This window comes from Sciurus carolinensis, chromosome X, assembly GCF_902686445.1.
Source record: "Sciurus carolinensis chromosome X, mSciCar1.2, whole genome shotgun sequence".
NCBI lineage: Eukaryota > Metazoa > Chordata > Mammalia > Rodentia > Sciuridae > Sciurus > Sciurus carolinensis.
The window spans coordinates 129,665,167-129,681,345 of record NC_062232.1 but is presented as its reverse complement, the minus strand read 5'-3'; the positions used below and the strand labels follow the sequence as shown (position 1 = coordinate 129,681,345).

General features: G+C 57.3%; 1 protein-coding gene across 2 annotated transcripts; it reads right to left on the bottom strand.

The window, feature by feature from the left end:
• Positions 1 to 254: 254 nt before the first annotated feature.
• On the bottom strand, positions 255 to 14,203 carry Bgn (biglycan). Of its 2 annotated transcripts, none has more exons than XM_047535956.1 (8): positions 14,078 to 14,203; positions 5,086 to 5,337; positions 4,673 to 4,785; positions 3,934 to 4,147; positions 3,221 to 3,331; positions 2,918 to 3,011; positions 2,682 to 2,820; positions 255 to 1,378 (listed from the first exon to the last, which is right to left on the bottom strand). In XM_047535956.1, the coding sequence occupies exons 2-8, from the start codon at positions 5,324 to 5,326 to the stop codon at positions 1,181 to 1,183; spliced, it is 1,110 nt and encodes a 369-aa protein (XP_047391912.1). In that variant the 5' UTR covers positions 5,327 to 5,337; positions 14,078 to 14,203; the 3' UTR covers positions 255 to 1,180. The 2 variants fall into 2 exon arrangements, with proteins under 2 accessions (XP_047391912.1, XP_047391913.1); XM_047535957.1 differs by lacking the exon at positions 14,078 to 14,203 and adding an exon at positions 7,100 to 7,240.
• Between the last annotated feature and the right edge of the window lie 1,976 nt (positions 14,204 to 16,179).

The following is a 16,179-nucleotide window of genomic DNA, read 5'->3' as shown; positions in this document are numbered from 1 at the left end:
ACAAATGCTCCACTCTGGGAGGGCTGACCTGGCTTAAGGACAGAGAGCAGGAGGGGAAGTGGCCTTCCGCCTAATCCCCTGAGATCCATGTTTCTAGCCTTGGATCCAAGGGTAATGAGGACCCTCTTCTGAGGAAGCTCAGACTGGGCACTGAGAGGCGGAGCCTGAGAGGTGGCAGAGGTGGCCCCTCATGTCTTTCCTCTCTGCTTGGTCCCCAGTGCTGTCCCAAGAGCAGTGGCACACAGAGCCCTTATTGCACAGTGTTTCTTTAATTGAAAGACAACCAACCTCAAAAGTAGCCCTCCTTGAGCGGGGTGTGACTGCTCACAGCTGCCACAGCAGGGACCAGGAGGTGAGGGAAGGGGACCCGACCATCATGGGGGGAGGTGGGAGCCAATGGAAACTGGTGCTCAGTACTCTGGTGGCCCTTGAGAGTGGAGTATGACCACCTTCCTGGCTTTCACCTCCAGCCTCCTCCAGACTGGGGGCAAGACCCCAGCAGGACAGCAAGGGAGGCAGCTGTCCCAGGCCTGCCCAGGTAGAGGCTGGGCAGGGGGCTGAAATGGAAAGAAGAGCCAGCCCAGGAAAAGTCAGGGTGCATGTGTGTGTGTGTGTGTGTGTGTGTGTGTGTGTGTGTGTGTGTTTAAGGGGGGACTAGTCCAGTGACCAGTAGAGCAAGGTAACTGGGATGGATAGGCCATGAACTGGCTGAAGTGGGGCACGAGAGGCCAAGTGCAACAGACAGGCCCAGGAGAGGTGGGAGGCTGGAAGCAGATGAGGAGGAGGATACAAGCCTGGGCAGGGTGGTGGCCATGGCAGAGCCCGTCATCTCCATCCCTGCTAACCTCTCCAGCCCCACAGACCCACGGATTGTTTTCCTAGGGCTGGAGCCTCTGACCATGGGGTTTCAGGGTGAACGAGAAAGCTTTGTAGGGGTGCCTCTGAGTGGCCATGGTGGGTGAGCAGGGCAGCTTGGAAGCTGAACGGCAGGTGATGCAGGCCAGGCCTTACGTCCACCTGCACGCTTGGGAGCCAGGAAGAGGCTGTGATGGGGCAGTGAGTCAAGGTTGGGGACCAAATGTGGGGGGCTTCACTTCTTTGCTTTGCCTTCCCCTCTGGAACATCTGGATGTGTTCCCGAGAGACCCCAACCAAGGCCACCATGGTGGCTGCCACTGCCTCTACTTTTTGTAGTTGCCAAACTGGATGGCCAGGCGGTCGGTGACGCAGCGGAAGGTGGCTGGTTGCACCTCCCAATACGGCACAGGATTGTTGAAGAGGCTGATGCCATTGTAGTAGGCCCGCTTGACCCCGAAGCCCACAGGGCAGAAGTCGTTGACGCCCACCTTGGTGATGTTGTTGGAGTGCAGATAGACCACCTGGGGGCACAGACATGTGGCTGAGGCATGCAGTTAGGGTCCAGTAACCCCAGGCCACCCTCCACAGTCTGTCCCAACGTGGGTGGGTGCTGTGGGCCAAAGATCAAATGGAGGACAGACACAGAAGGGGCTGGGGCCTGCCTCCACGCTGGGGCCCACCGGCTGCTTCCTGGGTATCATCTCATTGTAGTATATCTGCACCACCTTTTCAGGTCCAGTTTGGGATTCTCCTCATGGATGGGAGAAGGAAACTTAGGCTTGGGTATGTTGGGTGGGTATTAGGCACTGATGTGTGCCCAGCATGAGGGACTCAGGTGAGAGGTGTGGTGAGTGGGAAATGGGGGACATGTCAGGGTGGGGCTGGGGCCTGGGCCAGAGGTGTCATGAGGGGCTGTGTCAGGTGGAACAGGGCTATAGGAAGCAAAAATGGATCCTGACATGATGTCCATGCAAGAAAGGTGGTACTGGGCCTGGGGTTGTGGCTCAGTGGTAGAGCACTTTCCCAGTACATGTGAAGCACTGGGTCCGATCCTCAGCACCACATAAAGATAAACAAATAAAATAAAAGTATTGTGCCCGTCTCTAACTAAAAATACATATATATATAAAAGAAAGGTGGTACCTCAGGCTCTCAGAGGGCCCCCGGTTCTCTCTTTGGATTCCCTGGGCTCCAGGCCTGCCTCCAGCAAAGAACCCACTCATTCCAGAGGCCCACCAGGTGTGAGAGGAGAAAGAGCCCTCAGGGTGTCCTTCCCTTCCTCTGAGACCTTGGAGCATTCGTCCCCTAGCAGAAGCTGCTCTCTTGGGGAGGAGCAGAGTAGGACAAGGGAGGTCTAAGGGGTTGGGTTAGGAGCCCAGCGATGGCAGAGAGGTCTCAGGCCACTAGAGGGCAGAGTCAGCCCAGCATGGGCTGCACTGCGTAGGAGATGGTAATGCTCCTACCATTTTGAATGGGGCTGAGGCCCAGGGCAGGGCCGGGTAAGGCCAAGTTGACCCATATGCCTGGAAGCCAAGACAAAGACAGAGGTCCTGCAGATGGAGGGTGGCACAGTCTCAGTACAAACAAGGGGTGTTGGTGCCAAGGGAGAGAGAGTGGGGACTTCTCCCTCCCAGATGAGGAGAAAGGACCCAAAGAGCAGAAATGACTGGCCAGCTGCATGGCCAGGTCCTGTCCTGCTTTGTACCCTGGATCCCCCCTGCAAAAGGGGCAGGGAGCCTAAAGACAACTCTGGAGACAGGACGCTACCCCAACACCAGCCTTAGAGAAGCCGATGCCCAGGGGCTGCCTAAATCCAACTCTCACCTGGAGGAGCTTGAGGTCCGGGAGACCAGCAGGCACTCTGGACAGCTTGTTGTTGTCTAAGTGCAGCTCCCGCAGGGTGGGCAGAAAACTCAGGCTCCCGTTCTCGATCATCCGGATCTGGTTGTGGCCCAGGCCCAGCCTGCAGATGGAAAAACGAGAGGTATTCAGTCTGGAGTGGAAAAGGACCATGGATTGGGGTGCTGGCGGGTCTCTGGTGCCGCCCCGCCCAGCCCCACCTGTACAGCTTGGAGTAGCGGAGCAGGTCCTCCAGCTCGATAGCCTGGATTTTGTTGTGGTCCAGATGCAGTTCATTCAGGGTCTCAGGGAGATCTGCTCAGAAAAGAGGGTGCTTGAAGATGAACACAGATGCTGGGTGTGTGTGTGTGTGTGTGTGGCAAAGGCCCTCTCTCTGCCTCTGCTGAGGGGAGGGTCCTGCAGAATCCTGCCTCAAGCAGACTGTGTAGTTTCAGCCCCATCCCCCTGCCCCATTTGTGTTCCTGAAGGTGAGGCAGGATGCAAAGGAAGGGTCACCTTCCTACCTTTAGGGATGCCGGTGAGCTTGGCCTCTGAGATGCGCAGGTAGTTCAGCTTCAGCCCATCAAAGGCTCCAGGTTCAAAGCCACTGTTCTCCAGGGGGTTCCCACCCATCTCTAGGAGAGAGGCCCTCTCAGTCCTGGAGCCAGCCAGTGATGCTCAGCACCCTGAGGGCTTGTAGCTTTCTGAGCTCAGACTTTCATGACGGACCCTGCTAATTGCCAGTCTCCCCACCCCCTCCTGAAAGCAGTTCCATGAATTTATCTGGCTAATTGCAAACTCCTAGCTATTCAATACCATCAACCCCAAGAGCTCTGGCCTTGGCTTTGGCCTCTGGAAGCAGGGAAGTAAGTGGAAAGGGAGGAGACCCAGAAATGAAGACAGGACTCCCAAGATGCTCCTCAGCTCCTCTATGCCCAAACCCTTCTCAATTCTTCTCATCCAGCCCAGTCACCCTCCGTGTTCCCTTTAGCCACAGTGATCACTGAAATTGGTGATTTACCAAAAAATACATCTGACTTTCCTTCAGTTGTTTCAAGATTCTTGAGCTGAGCCTTTAAAGCCATGCCCTGAGACAAGTATCTGGAGTTTTCTGTGATGTCTGCTGGCCTCCTCCATGGCTATGCTGGACAGCCCAGGACCCATCTGCTCTGACTCCTTTCTGCCTGCTGACAGTGCTGACAGGTTTGGGACTGTCACAGGCCAGGGCTGAACTCACCGATGCAGTTCATGTTCCGGAGCCCACTGAAAACACCCTTGGGCACTTTGCGGATGCGGTTGTCATGAATGCGTAGTTCCACCAGGGAGCTGGGCAGGTTGGGAGGGATCTCCACCAGGTGATTCTTGGAGATGTAAAGCTTCTGCAGCTTCCGCAGGGGGCTGAAGGCCTTTTCGTGGATCTTGGAGATCTTGTTGTTCACCAGGACAAGTGCCTGAGGCAGGGCAGGTGATGGAAGTGAATGCCCCAGCTTCCTACCCCAACTACCTTCTGTCCTGTCCTCCTCTTCTGCCTCTGGAGTTTGCTGCTGATGACAGTCGAGAGGTGTCTGAACTGGCTGGGCCTCAGGGGGCTCCGTCTGCACTCACGGGCAGAATGCGGGGTGAGAGCCAGTACCCCAGACACCACTCATGCCCAGCAGAGTTGCTGCTTCTCTGGATTCATTTCCCCATTGTCACACTGGCTACCATTAAACCTTTCTTTATTTGTTGCTGGGAGGAACCAATAAGATGAAAAATTATTAGCAAAAAAGTGAACTGAGCTGAGTGAGTGATCCTATCCTGTACTCACACACATGACCCATGACCTTGGGAGCTCCCACCATGGCTGGCTTGACTTCTCTTGGGACTCTGTGGGTCCCCAGGACCCTGTCACACCCCACACATACATATGCTCCCGTCTGAACACATCCCCTCATGACCTCATGACCCCTCCCACTCCACAGAAAGATGGGGCTCACGTAAAGGTGCTGGAGGCCTTTGAAGTCATCCTTGCGGAGCTCAGAGATGTCATTGTTCTGCAGGTCCAGCAGTGTGGTGTCAGGTGAGATCTCCTTGGGCACTGTCTTCAGACCTGGAGCCAGCACCATCACCAGCATGAGCATGGGGCCACCCAACTCTCTAGCATGGCTGGTGTGGAAGGGCGGGGACATCATGGACACACACACACACACACACACACACACACGAACTCTGCCACAAATGGGTGCAGGCTCCAGAGCTTGCAGAGTCTCTGCTTGCTCCTCAAGCACTCATATCACGATCCCCTGGCTCTCCCTCTTCCCACAAGATGGACGTGCGTCCCCTTTAGTAGGGGCTCTTGGGCTAGGCCTGGGCCTTCTGCACTCCCCACCCCAACTGTCCAGGGACTGACCCAGGTCAGAGCACTGAACAACCCGCAGGTGGCAGTGGCAGCCAAAAGGACACATGGCACTGAAGGTGGGAGTGAGGGAGTCCAGATCCGGGGCACCCGAGGTTGTGTCAGCGCCTGAAGCCTCCTCATCATTCATCATGAGCATCCCGTCGTCCAGGGTGAAGTCCCAGAAGCCTTTCTGCTCAAAGGGCAGGGCCTGGCTCAGGGTCAGCAGAGCCGTGAGGAGCCACAGTGACCGCATGGTGGGTGTGCCTGGGAGCCAAGGGCAAGGAAGGGCCATCTATCAGCATGAGGACCACCCTCTGGGCCTTTTCCTGACTGTCTTCCCAGCACCAGTGGCTGGCATCCTGTGTGTTTTGGCACTATGTGCCCTGTCCCTCACCAGACAGCCAGACCCGGGCAGGGGATAGCAAACTGAGGGAGGGGGTGTGGGCAGCAGGCACATGGCAGGATGGGGGTGCACACTGGCCAGGAGGGCACCTTTCCCCTCCCTGCCTCCCAGGAGATGAAATGCCTTCCGATTAATGGATCTATGGCTCCCACCCCACTACAGAGTCAGCCAGAACCTGCCTTGGGTGAGGGGTAAGTGAGGCCAAGTGGAGGAGGCAGAGGGGAAATCTAGCCATTGGCCTCGCAGACAGGGGCCAATCCCTTCAGGGAGTTTGGGGCTCAGAGCAGTTTGGATGCAGTTAGTTAAATTAGGTGACCATGAGTCATTTCCTTCTGTGCCTGAAACCCCCTCTACTATGCCCACATTTTTCTGACAAGGTCCAGAGGCCAAGAAATGGGAGACAAGCTAGAGAAGGAAAGGGGTGTCTTCTGAAGCCAGGGTAGCTCTAAGCAGAGGTCACAGGAGTGGCGGCAGAAAGCCTCCCCTCCCCTTTGCTCCCTAGGACTTTGTCCCACAGAGCCTGTGGCTCCCAGATCTGCCAAACCCTTCCTTTGTGTCCGGGGCCCTGGCAACCTGGAGAAGCCCCTGAGGGGAGTAGGCTGCTGCCAGGGTGGCAGGGCAGGGTCGGGCTTGTCTGGAGGCCCCCCAGGCTGAGGCAACGGGGTGGAGGTGGAAGAGAAGCTCCCCTGCCTGAGCCTGTCTCCGGCGCTCATGTCTACCTGCCTCTTCCTTTTTCATCAGATACTCCCCATCTACAGGCCAGAGCCCTCACCTATCCTGATACCGCAGGTACCATGACTCCCTGACAAAGGCCCAGGTTGTATTCCAGCCTCATTCTCCCCATCTGTTAAATGGGAATAAACATGTCAGCCCTGCTTGCCTGTCACCTAGGCTTGGGTGTCTAGGATTGGCTGGGTGTGTCTGTGAACAGGGAGCAACGGGACCCGCCTGCCAACTTGAAGCAGTTCCAGTCCAAGGAGGCTCTCACTTGGGGCCCAATCCAGCAGAGAGAGGTGCTGTTTGGGGCTCACGTGGGGGTAAGTGAGCCCGAGTTTAGCTTTCCCAGACAGGCCCCGTGGCTGTGGGCTGCTCCACTGGAGTCAATCCTACTAGTAGGCCAAGGGCGGGGCCCTCCCGGCCTGTTTGGCTGGGTGCCAGCACTGCACCTTCTGCTGCACGGGTCAGAGAGAGGCGGGATGGAGATCTGGCCCGTTGGCCCTGCGGAGTTCCCCAAACATTCCACAGGCACATGTCTCCCTGAGGGCTCGCATGACATGGCCTTGGCCAGGACCCATACCTGTGGATAGAGGGGTCTTCAGGGAGGTCAGAGCTGCAGTTGCTTCTGGGAGGGAGTGATGTCTCCTTCCTGATACCGGCAGGGCATACAGCACAATGGGGGCAGAACCCAAGGCTCAGCCCAGGTTTCCTCTCACATGGAGAGTTGGGCTTGGTGCTGACCCCCAGGGCCACGGGAAGTGCCCTGCTGGAGGAGTGACCAGCCTCCCTTGCTCCTTCAAACCTTAGATACCACATTCTCATCCCAGGGGCTGCCTGCCCCATGCTGGCCCACCCCCAGAAGGTCTTAGCCCCAGAGGAGAGATAGAGAGACCCATGCTTGCCTACCTAAGTGCTGTTCCCCTTCTTCCCCTGAGCTTGCAGTCTGCAGGGCAGGGTAGGGCAGGGCAGGACTGGGCAAGGCCTCCTGTGCTTACTGCCACGGGCAGGGCCCTTGCCCAGGTGCTGCTGGACTCCCAGGGCTGGGAGGAGAAGCAGGAGCAGTGGGAGAGAGCAGGAAGGGGAGGCTGAAGGCAGAAAAGCAAGATGGAATGGGAAAGAGGGCGGAGCCGCCCCCGCCCCTCCCCACCGCCCCTGCCAAAGCCGCTACCTCACAGGGGGATGAGTCAGGGCTGGAATGCCCAGCGGAGCCCCGGGAAGCTCTGGAACCCAGTCCACCTGGACAGGTGGGGGTGGGATGCTCTAGCCCTGCCAATGCAGAGGTAGGGGAGCAGCAGACAATCGACCTGTAGCCAGCCTGGACTCCCACCCCTTGGCACCAGGGAAAGGGTCTCTTCTGAGGCCCCACACTGCCTTCCAGACACTCAGGATCTAAGGCTCTCCCACAGGCAGTTCTGGAAAGGCGGACAGTACCCACCAAGGTAGAGGACATGTAGGCTCTGGGAAAGTCTGGTCATTGGGGGCCCAAGTGGGCTCATGGGACTAGTCTTGTGGGCCACAGAGGCCCAAGATGAAATTGGGCAGTTCAGAGCAGCAGAGACTGATGTCATAGTAATTCTGGGGGTCTTCAAGGGGCTAAGAAAAGGATGCAGAGAAGAGCCCAGCCCTCTGCCCCTCAGTTGCAGCTCAGACCTACCCCACGGAAGGTGGAGAGCTTGGAGACCCGCAAACCAGGGCCCTTGAGAGAAGCACGACAGCATTTGGATGGTTTTCCTTGGCTCATGGCTAAAGGGGTGGGGGCCGGGCAGCCTTCCCAACTCAGCCCTCATTTCCCCTCAGAGAACTGGCGCCAGACTCAGGGCCCAGAACTCTGCAGGGAAGGGGGCAGGCCAGACCTCGAGCCTCTAGGAAGTGGCAAAGGACCCTCACAGAGCCAGAGGAGCCTGACGCACACAGATATGATTAGTATCCCCATTTTATGGATGAGGAAACTGAGGCCTAGAGAGAAGAACCGATTTCTCCCAAGTCACTCAGCTCACTCAGCCTGAGGCTTGGAGACTAGCTCTGGTGACTCCAGATGCTGAACTTTCAGCCCAGAAGCAGCCCTGCCCCCACCCCTCAGCCATGGGTTGGGGGTCTGGGCCTGAGTGGCTTATAAGTGGGCAATACAGAAAGGGGAGGAATCCTGAGTCTGGCCATGGTGGTGATGGTGCTGTAGATGGCTTCAGCTGCCTCCCTTCTCCCCCCACATTCACACTGAGGAGACCGGAAGGTTATAGCCCAGAAAGGTAGAGCCTTCCATGGCAGAACTGTGAGACCCCCAGCAAGTTTCTCCCATCCCCACCTCCCCACTGGGGCCTCAGTTTCCTTTCATTAGCCTCCCTGGGTGTGTCCTTAAGCCCCACCAAAGTGTGCTCTGAGTTTGCTGGCTGCCACCTCCTCAGAGCAAAGGAAAGAAGTGGTCATGGCGGTGAGCCCTGACTGGACGACCGCAGGTGTGAGCGAGGGAAGGGGCTGGGCTTCCTGGAGCCAGCAACGCCGCCACAATAGGGCCCTCCTTGTCTGCGCCTCTGAAAGCCAGCGCAGTCCTCCATGCAGGATTGCTCCAGGTCACAGCCAAACAAGATGCGCTGGCAGCCTCTGAGAACATGGAGGGGCCCTGCCAGGCATTCAGGCCAGGCCAAGGGCGGCGGGAGCAAGGCTTGAGGTCTGGCGGGCCCTGGGAGCTCGCCTGCAGATGTGTGGCTGGCAGCTGCCAAGGAGCAGACGCCGGACGGAGTCTCTGTGGCCTCAGCCTGGGGCATCTGGCTCTACTGAGCAACCCGACCTGAACTCTGCCTTTCACCCAGTCCTGCCGGGCCCCTAGGACTGCGTGGTTGGAGAGGGGTGAGAGGGAGACAGGTGACAATGAGCACCCCTCCTCCATCCCCTCTGGTTGCTGAAGTCATCTGAGTCCAGCTGATGCCTGGTCTGCTCCCTGGCCCCAGCCCGCCCACACCCTGCACCAGCCAGACCCAGCCTACGCTTGAGTGTCAACCAGACAGAAGGGATGTATGCTGCCCATGGTTCTGTCAAAGGCCATGTGATGTGCGTATGTGGAGGTTGGGGCCAGAGTTGGGACTCTGAGCCCCGTGCCGTCTGCACCTGGGCCCTGCCCTGAACCCACAGCCATTGCCCCAGCATGCCCTTTATACTGCAAGGGCAGCAGATGCTGCCCAGGGCAGCTCCTTACTGATGTGGCCCTTGCATTGTTGGAGTGACTGGACAAAATGGGGTCCTACACTTCAGCAGACTTGGTGGACAGGTTGGACGTGGATGTAGGTGTCAGAGGCTAACCTTCTATAAACCCTTTCCCCACCCTGCCAAGGAACCTCTGGAAAGCAGTCAGGTAGCAGATGACCCTGATCAGCTGGGGGTCCTTAGTTTCCCGATCCCTCTGCATCTTGGTCACAAGCCATCCCATCTCTTCTCACTCACTGAAGAAATCTAGGCTCCTATTTGCCATGAGTTAGAATCTTGAGCAGTGGGACAGGGGACTCAAGTGATTTCTTTACCTAGCTACCTCCCACCCCTGTTGACCATGAGTTTTGGCCAGCCCAGTGCTGTGGTGCACGCCTGTAATCCCATGCCTGACTTGGGAGTCTGAGGCAGGAGGATGGAAGTTTGAGGCCAGCCTGAGCAACTTAGGGAGACCCGGTCTCAAAATTGAAAACAAAAAGGGTTGGGGATGTAGCTCAGTGGTAAATTGCCCCCGAGTTCAGTGCCCTATACCAAAAAATAAGACAACAACAAAAAAACCTAAAACAAAAACCAAAACAAAACAAAACGAAAAAACCTTTTGGTCCAGGCCACACAATGAGGAAATAGATCCAGGACTCCTCTGCCTGCCTGTCTGTCTGTCTGTCTGTCTGTCTGTGTGTATCTTCCTGCCCATGCTGCCAGGATCCACTTTGGGTAAAGGACAGCAGCCAGGCACCTGGGTCTGGAGTCAGGGAGCCCCTTCTCTTATGGGCCTGGGATTTCCTGCAGCCCCTCCCCTGCATTGGGTCCTCTTCTATCTGCCAGGGGCTCTGGCTGGGGTGGGACCCAGCACCTTCAGCCTGCCAGGATCCTGCCATCTTCAGGCCCCTCAGGGCTGCTGGGATCCTGCATACACATGCCTCTTTGCAGCTCGGCAGACCCTAAAGTCCATGGGAACGCAATCAAGGGCAACCAGGGATTCAGATCTTGGGAGGATAAAAGTGGCCCAGGATCAGGGCTGCCAGCCCCAGTCTGGATTTGCCCTTCCACTCTTCTTTTGTGTCAGACTGTTCACAAAATCCCAAATCCATGATCACCCAGGCCTCAGCCTTGGCTAGCGGACCCGCTGGAGACCAGACAGGATGGGATGCTTGCAGCTTGTAGGGGCAAAGCAGAGGCAGCTTCGAGAGTCACTCCACTCAGAATCTGGGCTGGGGAACTTGGGATATCGCAGGACCTCTTCAAGCAAGCCCCTGCTTGTTGTCCTCCTGCTCAGCCCAGGCTGGAATGTCTGCTGAGCTGGAATTAAGGATGCAGTGGACCTGAAGAGGTCAGCGTAGGGAGGCTGGGTAGAGGCCCAGGACTCTAAATCTGAGAGATAAGCCACCACACAGAGGGAGGGGGCAGTGTCTTCCCTGGGCTGGGAATGTCTGTGATGTGGACCAGGCAAGGAGCAGAGAGTCTCCTGCCCTCAGGCTGCACCTGGAGCTGAGCAGGGGGAGGGTATGCGTTGTGTAGTATCTGGAAGAACCAAAGCTGGTAGGCTCAGGGAAGAAGGCTCCCTCCTCCATGGTCACCCCAGGGGTTGCCTGAACCCAGAGCAATTAGAAGGTGGGGGAAGATGGCAAACAGTGGAGGGGTGTCACCTGGCATCTCAGAGATATCCGAGGAGGGCCTAGGAGCCCTGTGGCTATACACTTCAAGTGGGGGAAAGTACTTGTTGGCCTGGAAGGGAAGGGGAGGACAAAACACAATTCCCACCCCAGAAGAGGTGGCTCAGCAAGCCCCATGCCTTCCCCAGAGAATGCTGGGAAGCTCATTCTTTCTGGAAGGCTAGAGGAGGGCCTGAACATGGAGCAGGTCTGAGCCACATTCCCTCTCCCAGTGCAAGTCCCTCTGCTCACCACCCTCACTGTCCCTTTAAAAAGGGTACTGTGGGTGGCCAAGGGTGATGTGGCCTCTGGCCTTCCCCAGCCCAGTGGGTCTGGGCATAATCGGACAGGAGGTCTCTGGGGGAGAGGGGTGAGGGACAACACAGAAGGCCTCAGGCCTCAACTGATCACAGGAGGGGCAGAACCAAAGCCTGCAGGACCTCAGGTTGACGCACCTACTCCTTAGGCCATGACTGGGTGCCCAAAGAGAACCACCACACCCTCAGCCCCTCAGTGTGAGTGAGTCCCCTGTGTTAGCATGTCCCCTTTCCACGGTGGACCTCAGAGTGCATGGGGAAGGCCTACTGCCAGGAGTTTGGGGGTGCGGTGGACAACCTAGAAGATGGATGGTAATTGGGGCAGGGACCAAGGTCTTTGGCCCTGGGGCGATTAACAAGGAGGAGTGGGAGGGGTCGTGGTGGGTTTGGGAAGACCTTTCTAAGAATTGGGGCTGTCAGGGAGTGAGCAGGCAAGGTGAGGGGCTCCAGCTAGTGGGACATCAGAGACCCCTAAGACTGGGGCTCTGTTGGAGAAGGGGTCATGCTGGAAGCTGCATGCATGTTGGAGAAGTCCCCATGCTGTGGGACTGAGGAGAAGTGACGTCTGGGACAAACCTGCACTGTACTCTCTCTTCAGGGGGTGGAAAGGACTGACTATGTTGGTGGGCTCAGGAAGCAGGGAGACTAGAGTGCAGTTCTGTCGCCTCCCCACCAAGTGCCAAGGAATTAGAAGTCCTCTGGGAAGCCTCCAGATGCAAACTCTCAAGTGGGGCCTCATTATAAATCTCTCCTCTGGGAACTTGACGCTGTCACTGGAAGGGACACTCCATGGTCTTGTTTGACTATAGAATGTTGCTAAAAGAAACTCTTTCTTGCCTTGAAAATATCCCCTTTTCTCCTGTCCTTCCCTGTTCTCAATCCAATAACCTAGGACTGGCAGGACTGGGGAGATGTGTGGGCCAATGCTGGCAAGTCACCCTGCATGATGGTTAGGGGCTGGCGTCCTTCCTCTGTGGGTCCGGTACAGACTCCCTATGTACACAATAGGAGGCTGGCCCCAGTTCAGGCAGTGTGCAGAAGCAGTGTGCCCCAGGGACAGGTCTTTCCTGGGTCTTCGGGGCTGGAAAGTGGGCCTGTGTGCAGGTGGTCCAGGGAGGTCATACTACCACACCCAGCTGGCCACAGAAGCCCCCTCTGCTCCCTGGTCAACCAACCCCGCTGCCCAGCCCCAGTGGCTTGGAGGCATCTTTGTGTCTTCCTGTCAATACTCCCACACAGGCCTGCCCTCAAAGACTCACCCACACTGGCCCACAGCAGCCTTACATGGGCATGTTCCACACGAAGTCACCACCCTCCTGCCCACCAGCTCTCCCAGGGTGCGGGTGGCACAGGCGGCTGCATGTCACTAGGAGGCGCTCACTTGCACCCCTGGTTGCAGGTCCCCAGGAACCTTCCCAGCACTTATGAAGCATCCCCAGCTTGTCTCAATCCAAACGCCACTCTGGGGCCGAGAGCCGGTAGGCCAGGGAGAGGAAAGGCACAGAGGCAGGAGCTTCCTCAGGAAAGAACTTGAGTTGCTTGGGTGCCAGGAGAGCGGACCTGCTTTTGAAGACTGTTGAGGAAGATCTGCCCTGCCCTCCCCACCTGCAGCCCTGCCCTGCAGGGCCCTGGGCACACAGGCACCCGGCCCCGCCCGTGGAGCAGTGGGTAGGGGTGCCCTCATCTCCAACCTTCCAGGGCATTTGGTGGACACCCAGACAACTCCGTTCTCTATTGCTCCCTCTCCTGGGTTCGTTGGCAGGCCCCCCTGGGAACCCAAGCCAGGTCTTCCCCAGGGAACATGGCACAGTAGTCCAATTGTCTCTCCTCCCCATCTTCTACCCATTTTGGGTCCCAAACCAAGAGCGTTCTGGGCACAGACAGGATTGAGGCACCCAGGCATCTCACTCAGGGCCCCAGTAGCCAGGCTCCATGGACCCACACCTTGCCAAAGAAGAAGCAGAGGCAGGGCATCGGCCTGTGGTGAGCTAGAACTACCTGGGCAAGGTGCCTGGGCTGTGCCTGGGAAACTGAGTCTCCTAGACCCACACCAAGGACTAGCTCAGGCAGTGAGGAGCTCTGGTTTTGAGCTGGCAGGTATCTGAGGTCCTTTCCCACCAGGCCAAATGCAAAGCCCCAGAGTGAGGCTGTGGACAGTGAGGTTGGCAGGAGTGGAGAGTGTGCCTGGGACTTGCAGCAAAGGGATGGAGCTGGTGGCCGATCCAGGGTGTCAGCTGCCCAGCCATGCCTCAGAGATGCTCTGGGCAGGCAGCAGCTAGGGGAAGCACCCCGCTCCCCACCCCCGCCCGCGCCCAGAGGCAGAGAGACAAGAGATGGATGGAGCCTAGCAGCTGAATGAGGTCAGCAGGGGCGAGGGAAGGGAAGGGGTGGGAAGAAGTCGCCTGGAAGAGGGTGGGGAGAAGAGGCAGAAATGGGACAAGAACCAAGGGGGCCGCAGGGTGGCGATGAAGGGGCATGGACCACGAGCCTGAAACGGGTGCCTTGGAAATCCAGGGGCGCCTGGAGGCGGGAGAGGGCAGTAAGGGGGTAACGGATCCACAGACACTGGGGACAGCAGGACCATAGGTCGGGACAGCAAAGGCAGCAGACATCTCTAGATTGGTGAGGGGACAGCACAGCCAGGGACGAGACAGTGAGGGCAGCTTGAGGCCAGTACAGGATAGTGGGGACAGCGTGGAGCTGGCGCGGGGCCCTACCTGGGGAGGGGAAGCAGCCAGGTGCGGGCTGGCTAGTTGGTGGGCTGGGATGTTGGGCCGTCCGTGCGTCTGTCTGTCGGGCAGAGCCGACTGAGAGCAGCTGCTCACTCCTGGGCAGTTCGTGGAGAGAGGGAGACAGAGGCGGTGGGAGGGAGGCTAAAGGCTGGGCGGGCGGGCCGACGGGAGGGGACGGCGGGGAGGGGGCGGGGAGGGAGGCAAGGAGGGAGGGGGCTGGTGGCGTGGAGAGGGAGGGAGGACGGGTAGGAGGGAGGGGGCAGGCTTCCCGCCCCCCTGGCAGCTTCAAAGGGAGCAATTTTCTTGTAGACGGCTGGGCTAGCTGCACCCCCTCGACCCCCCAGCCCCTGCCTCAGGCACACTGTGAAAGGACTCACACTCACACGCACTCACACAAGGACCCTTGGCATCTCTGGGTAGGCAAGACCTCAGAGTCAAACATTCCGCCGCCCAGATGGGGACACTGAGGCACCCCCCCCAGGCAGAGGAAAGTGAGAGGGCAGAAAATGGAAGGGGGGTGAGGGGGAGGTGGCCTCAGATTGCAAGACCAGCGAGTGGCCCCTGGAATTCTGTCCTGAGCCCGCCCAGAACCTCCTGCAGCCCAGACTGCAACAAGGAGATGGTTCCTATGGAATCAGAGAGGGGACTCCTGTGGATTTATGGAAGAACTTGACCTAGACTCCCAGGCACTTTATACCTCCCCGCATTCCCAGTCTTTCCTTCCTCAAAAAGAGGCAAAGGACTGGAAGTGGTGGGCTACACCTGTAATCCCAGCTACTCAGGAAGCTGAGAGAAGAGGACCACAAGTTCAAGGTTAACTTCATCAATTCAGTGAGGCCCTAAGCAACTTAACAAGACCCTGTCTCAAAATAAAAAAAAAAAAGGGCTGGGGATGTGGCTCAGAGGTTAAGCACCTCTGGGTTCAATCCCTGGTAACTGTCCCCCTGCCCCAAAGAGGCAAAATTCTTTGTGTGACAGCAGGCGGGAGTCTGCTGGGGGCCTCCCTAGAGTGGGAAAGCTGATTCAGAGAAGAGTCATCCTTCTTGCTCAATCCCTGCAGGCCCCCTAGGATGTGATAACCGCTCTGTGGGGGGCACTTCCTCTGGTCACTTTCAGGGGCTAACTTGGTCAGTCCGCCAAGCCTCAGCCACTTCCTGAAGGCCCAAGTGAGTCCAGCTTTGCCTTTGTCTAGCTATGGAGGTCCCTAGCACAACACTTCTCCCTGTTCATTCATGTCCTGTCCCCTCCCTGTCAGAGCAGCTTCCAAGAGACCACAGTGAGGTCGTAGATGGAGTGAGAAGCCAAAGTGAGGAGCAACTCAGATCTGCAAAGGAGAACTGAAGGCCGAGAGGACAAGCTCCAAGTGCACAGAGGCCAGAGAGGACCAGGCTGAGGGCTAAGGGTACCCACCCACCTAAGTGCTGTCACTCAGTTCGGGGGGGGTCTGGAAGTCCCAAGACCCAAGCAGACCCTTCCATGAGGACCTTGCCTGGTGCCAGCATCAGCACAGGGCCCAACTATAATGCAGTCTGTAAGAAGTTTCTTGGCCAGGCCATGAAGGGAAGTGGGCAAAAGAGGGTCTGGGCTGGGAAGAGACTGAAGAGCCCTTTCCCTGCAGAGCAGGGCTGGTGCTTGATCTGCCAGCTGACTGGCTTCTTTTACATTTTTATTTTGTGTGGTGCTGGAATGGAAACCAAGGCCTCCAGTATGCAAGGCCTTGTGAGGCAAGCACTCTTCCGTGGAGCTGCACCCCAGCTCTGTGTTGTAACTTTTGATGGCAGGTATCTACTAATTTATGCTACACATGTCAGCAGAGACTGGGGCACAGGCTGCAAAGGTCAAAAGGGGTCCAAGGAACATAAGAGAGAGCAGAGAGTGGAAAAAGATAGGGGTAACAGCTAAAGGCTTTCTTTTTGAAGTGATGAAACTGTTCTAAAAGTTCTGTAGTGATGCTTACACAACTGCAAATATGTAATTACTGAGTAAAACTTTGACTTGTGCTCTTTTGTTTTTTGCAGTACTGAGGATTGAACCCAGGATGCTCTACAACTGAGCTACATCCCCAGACCTTAATTAATTAATTAATT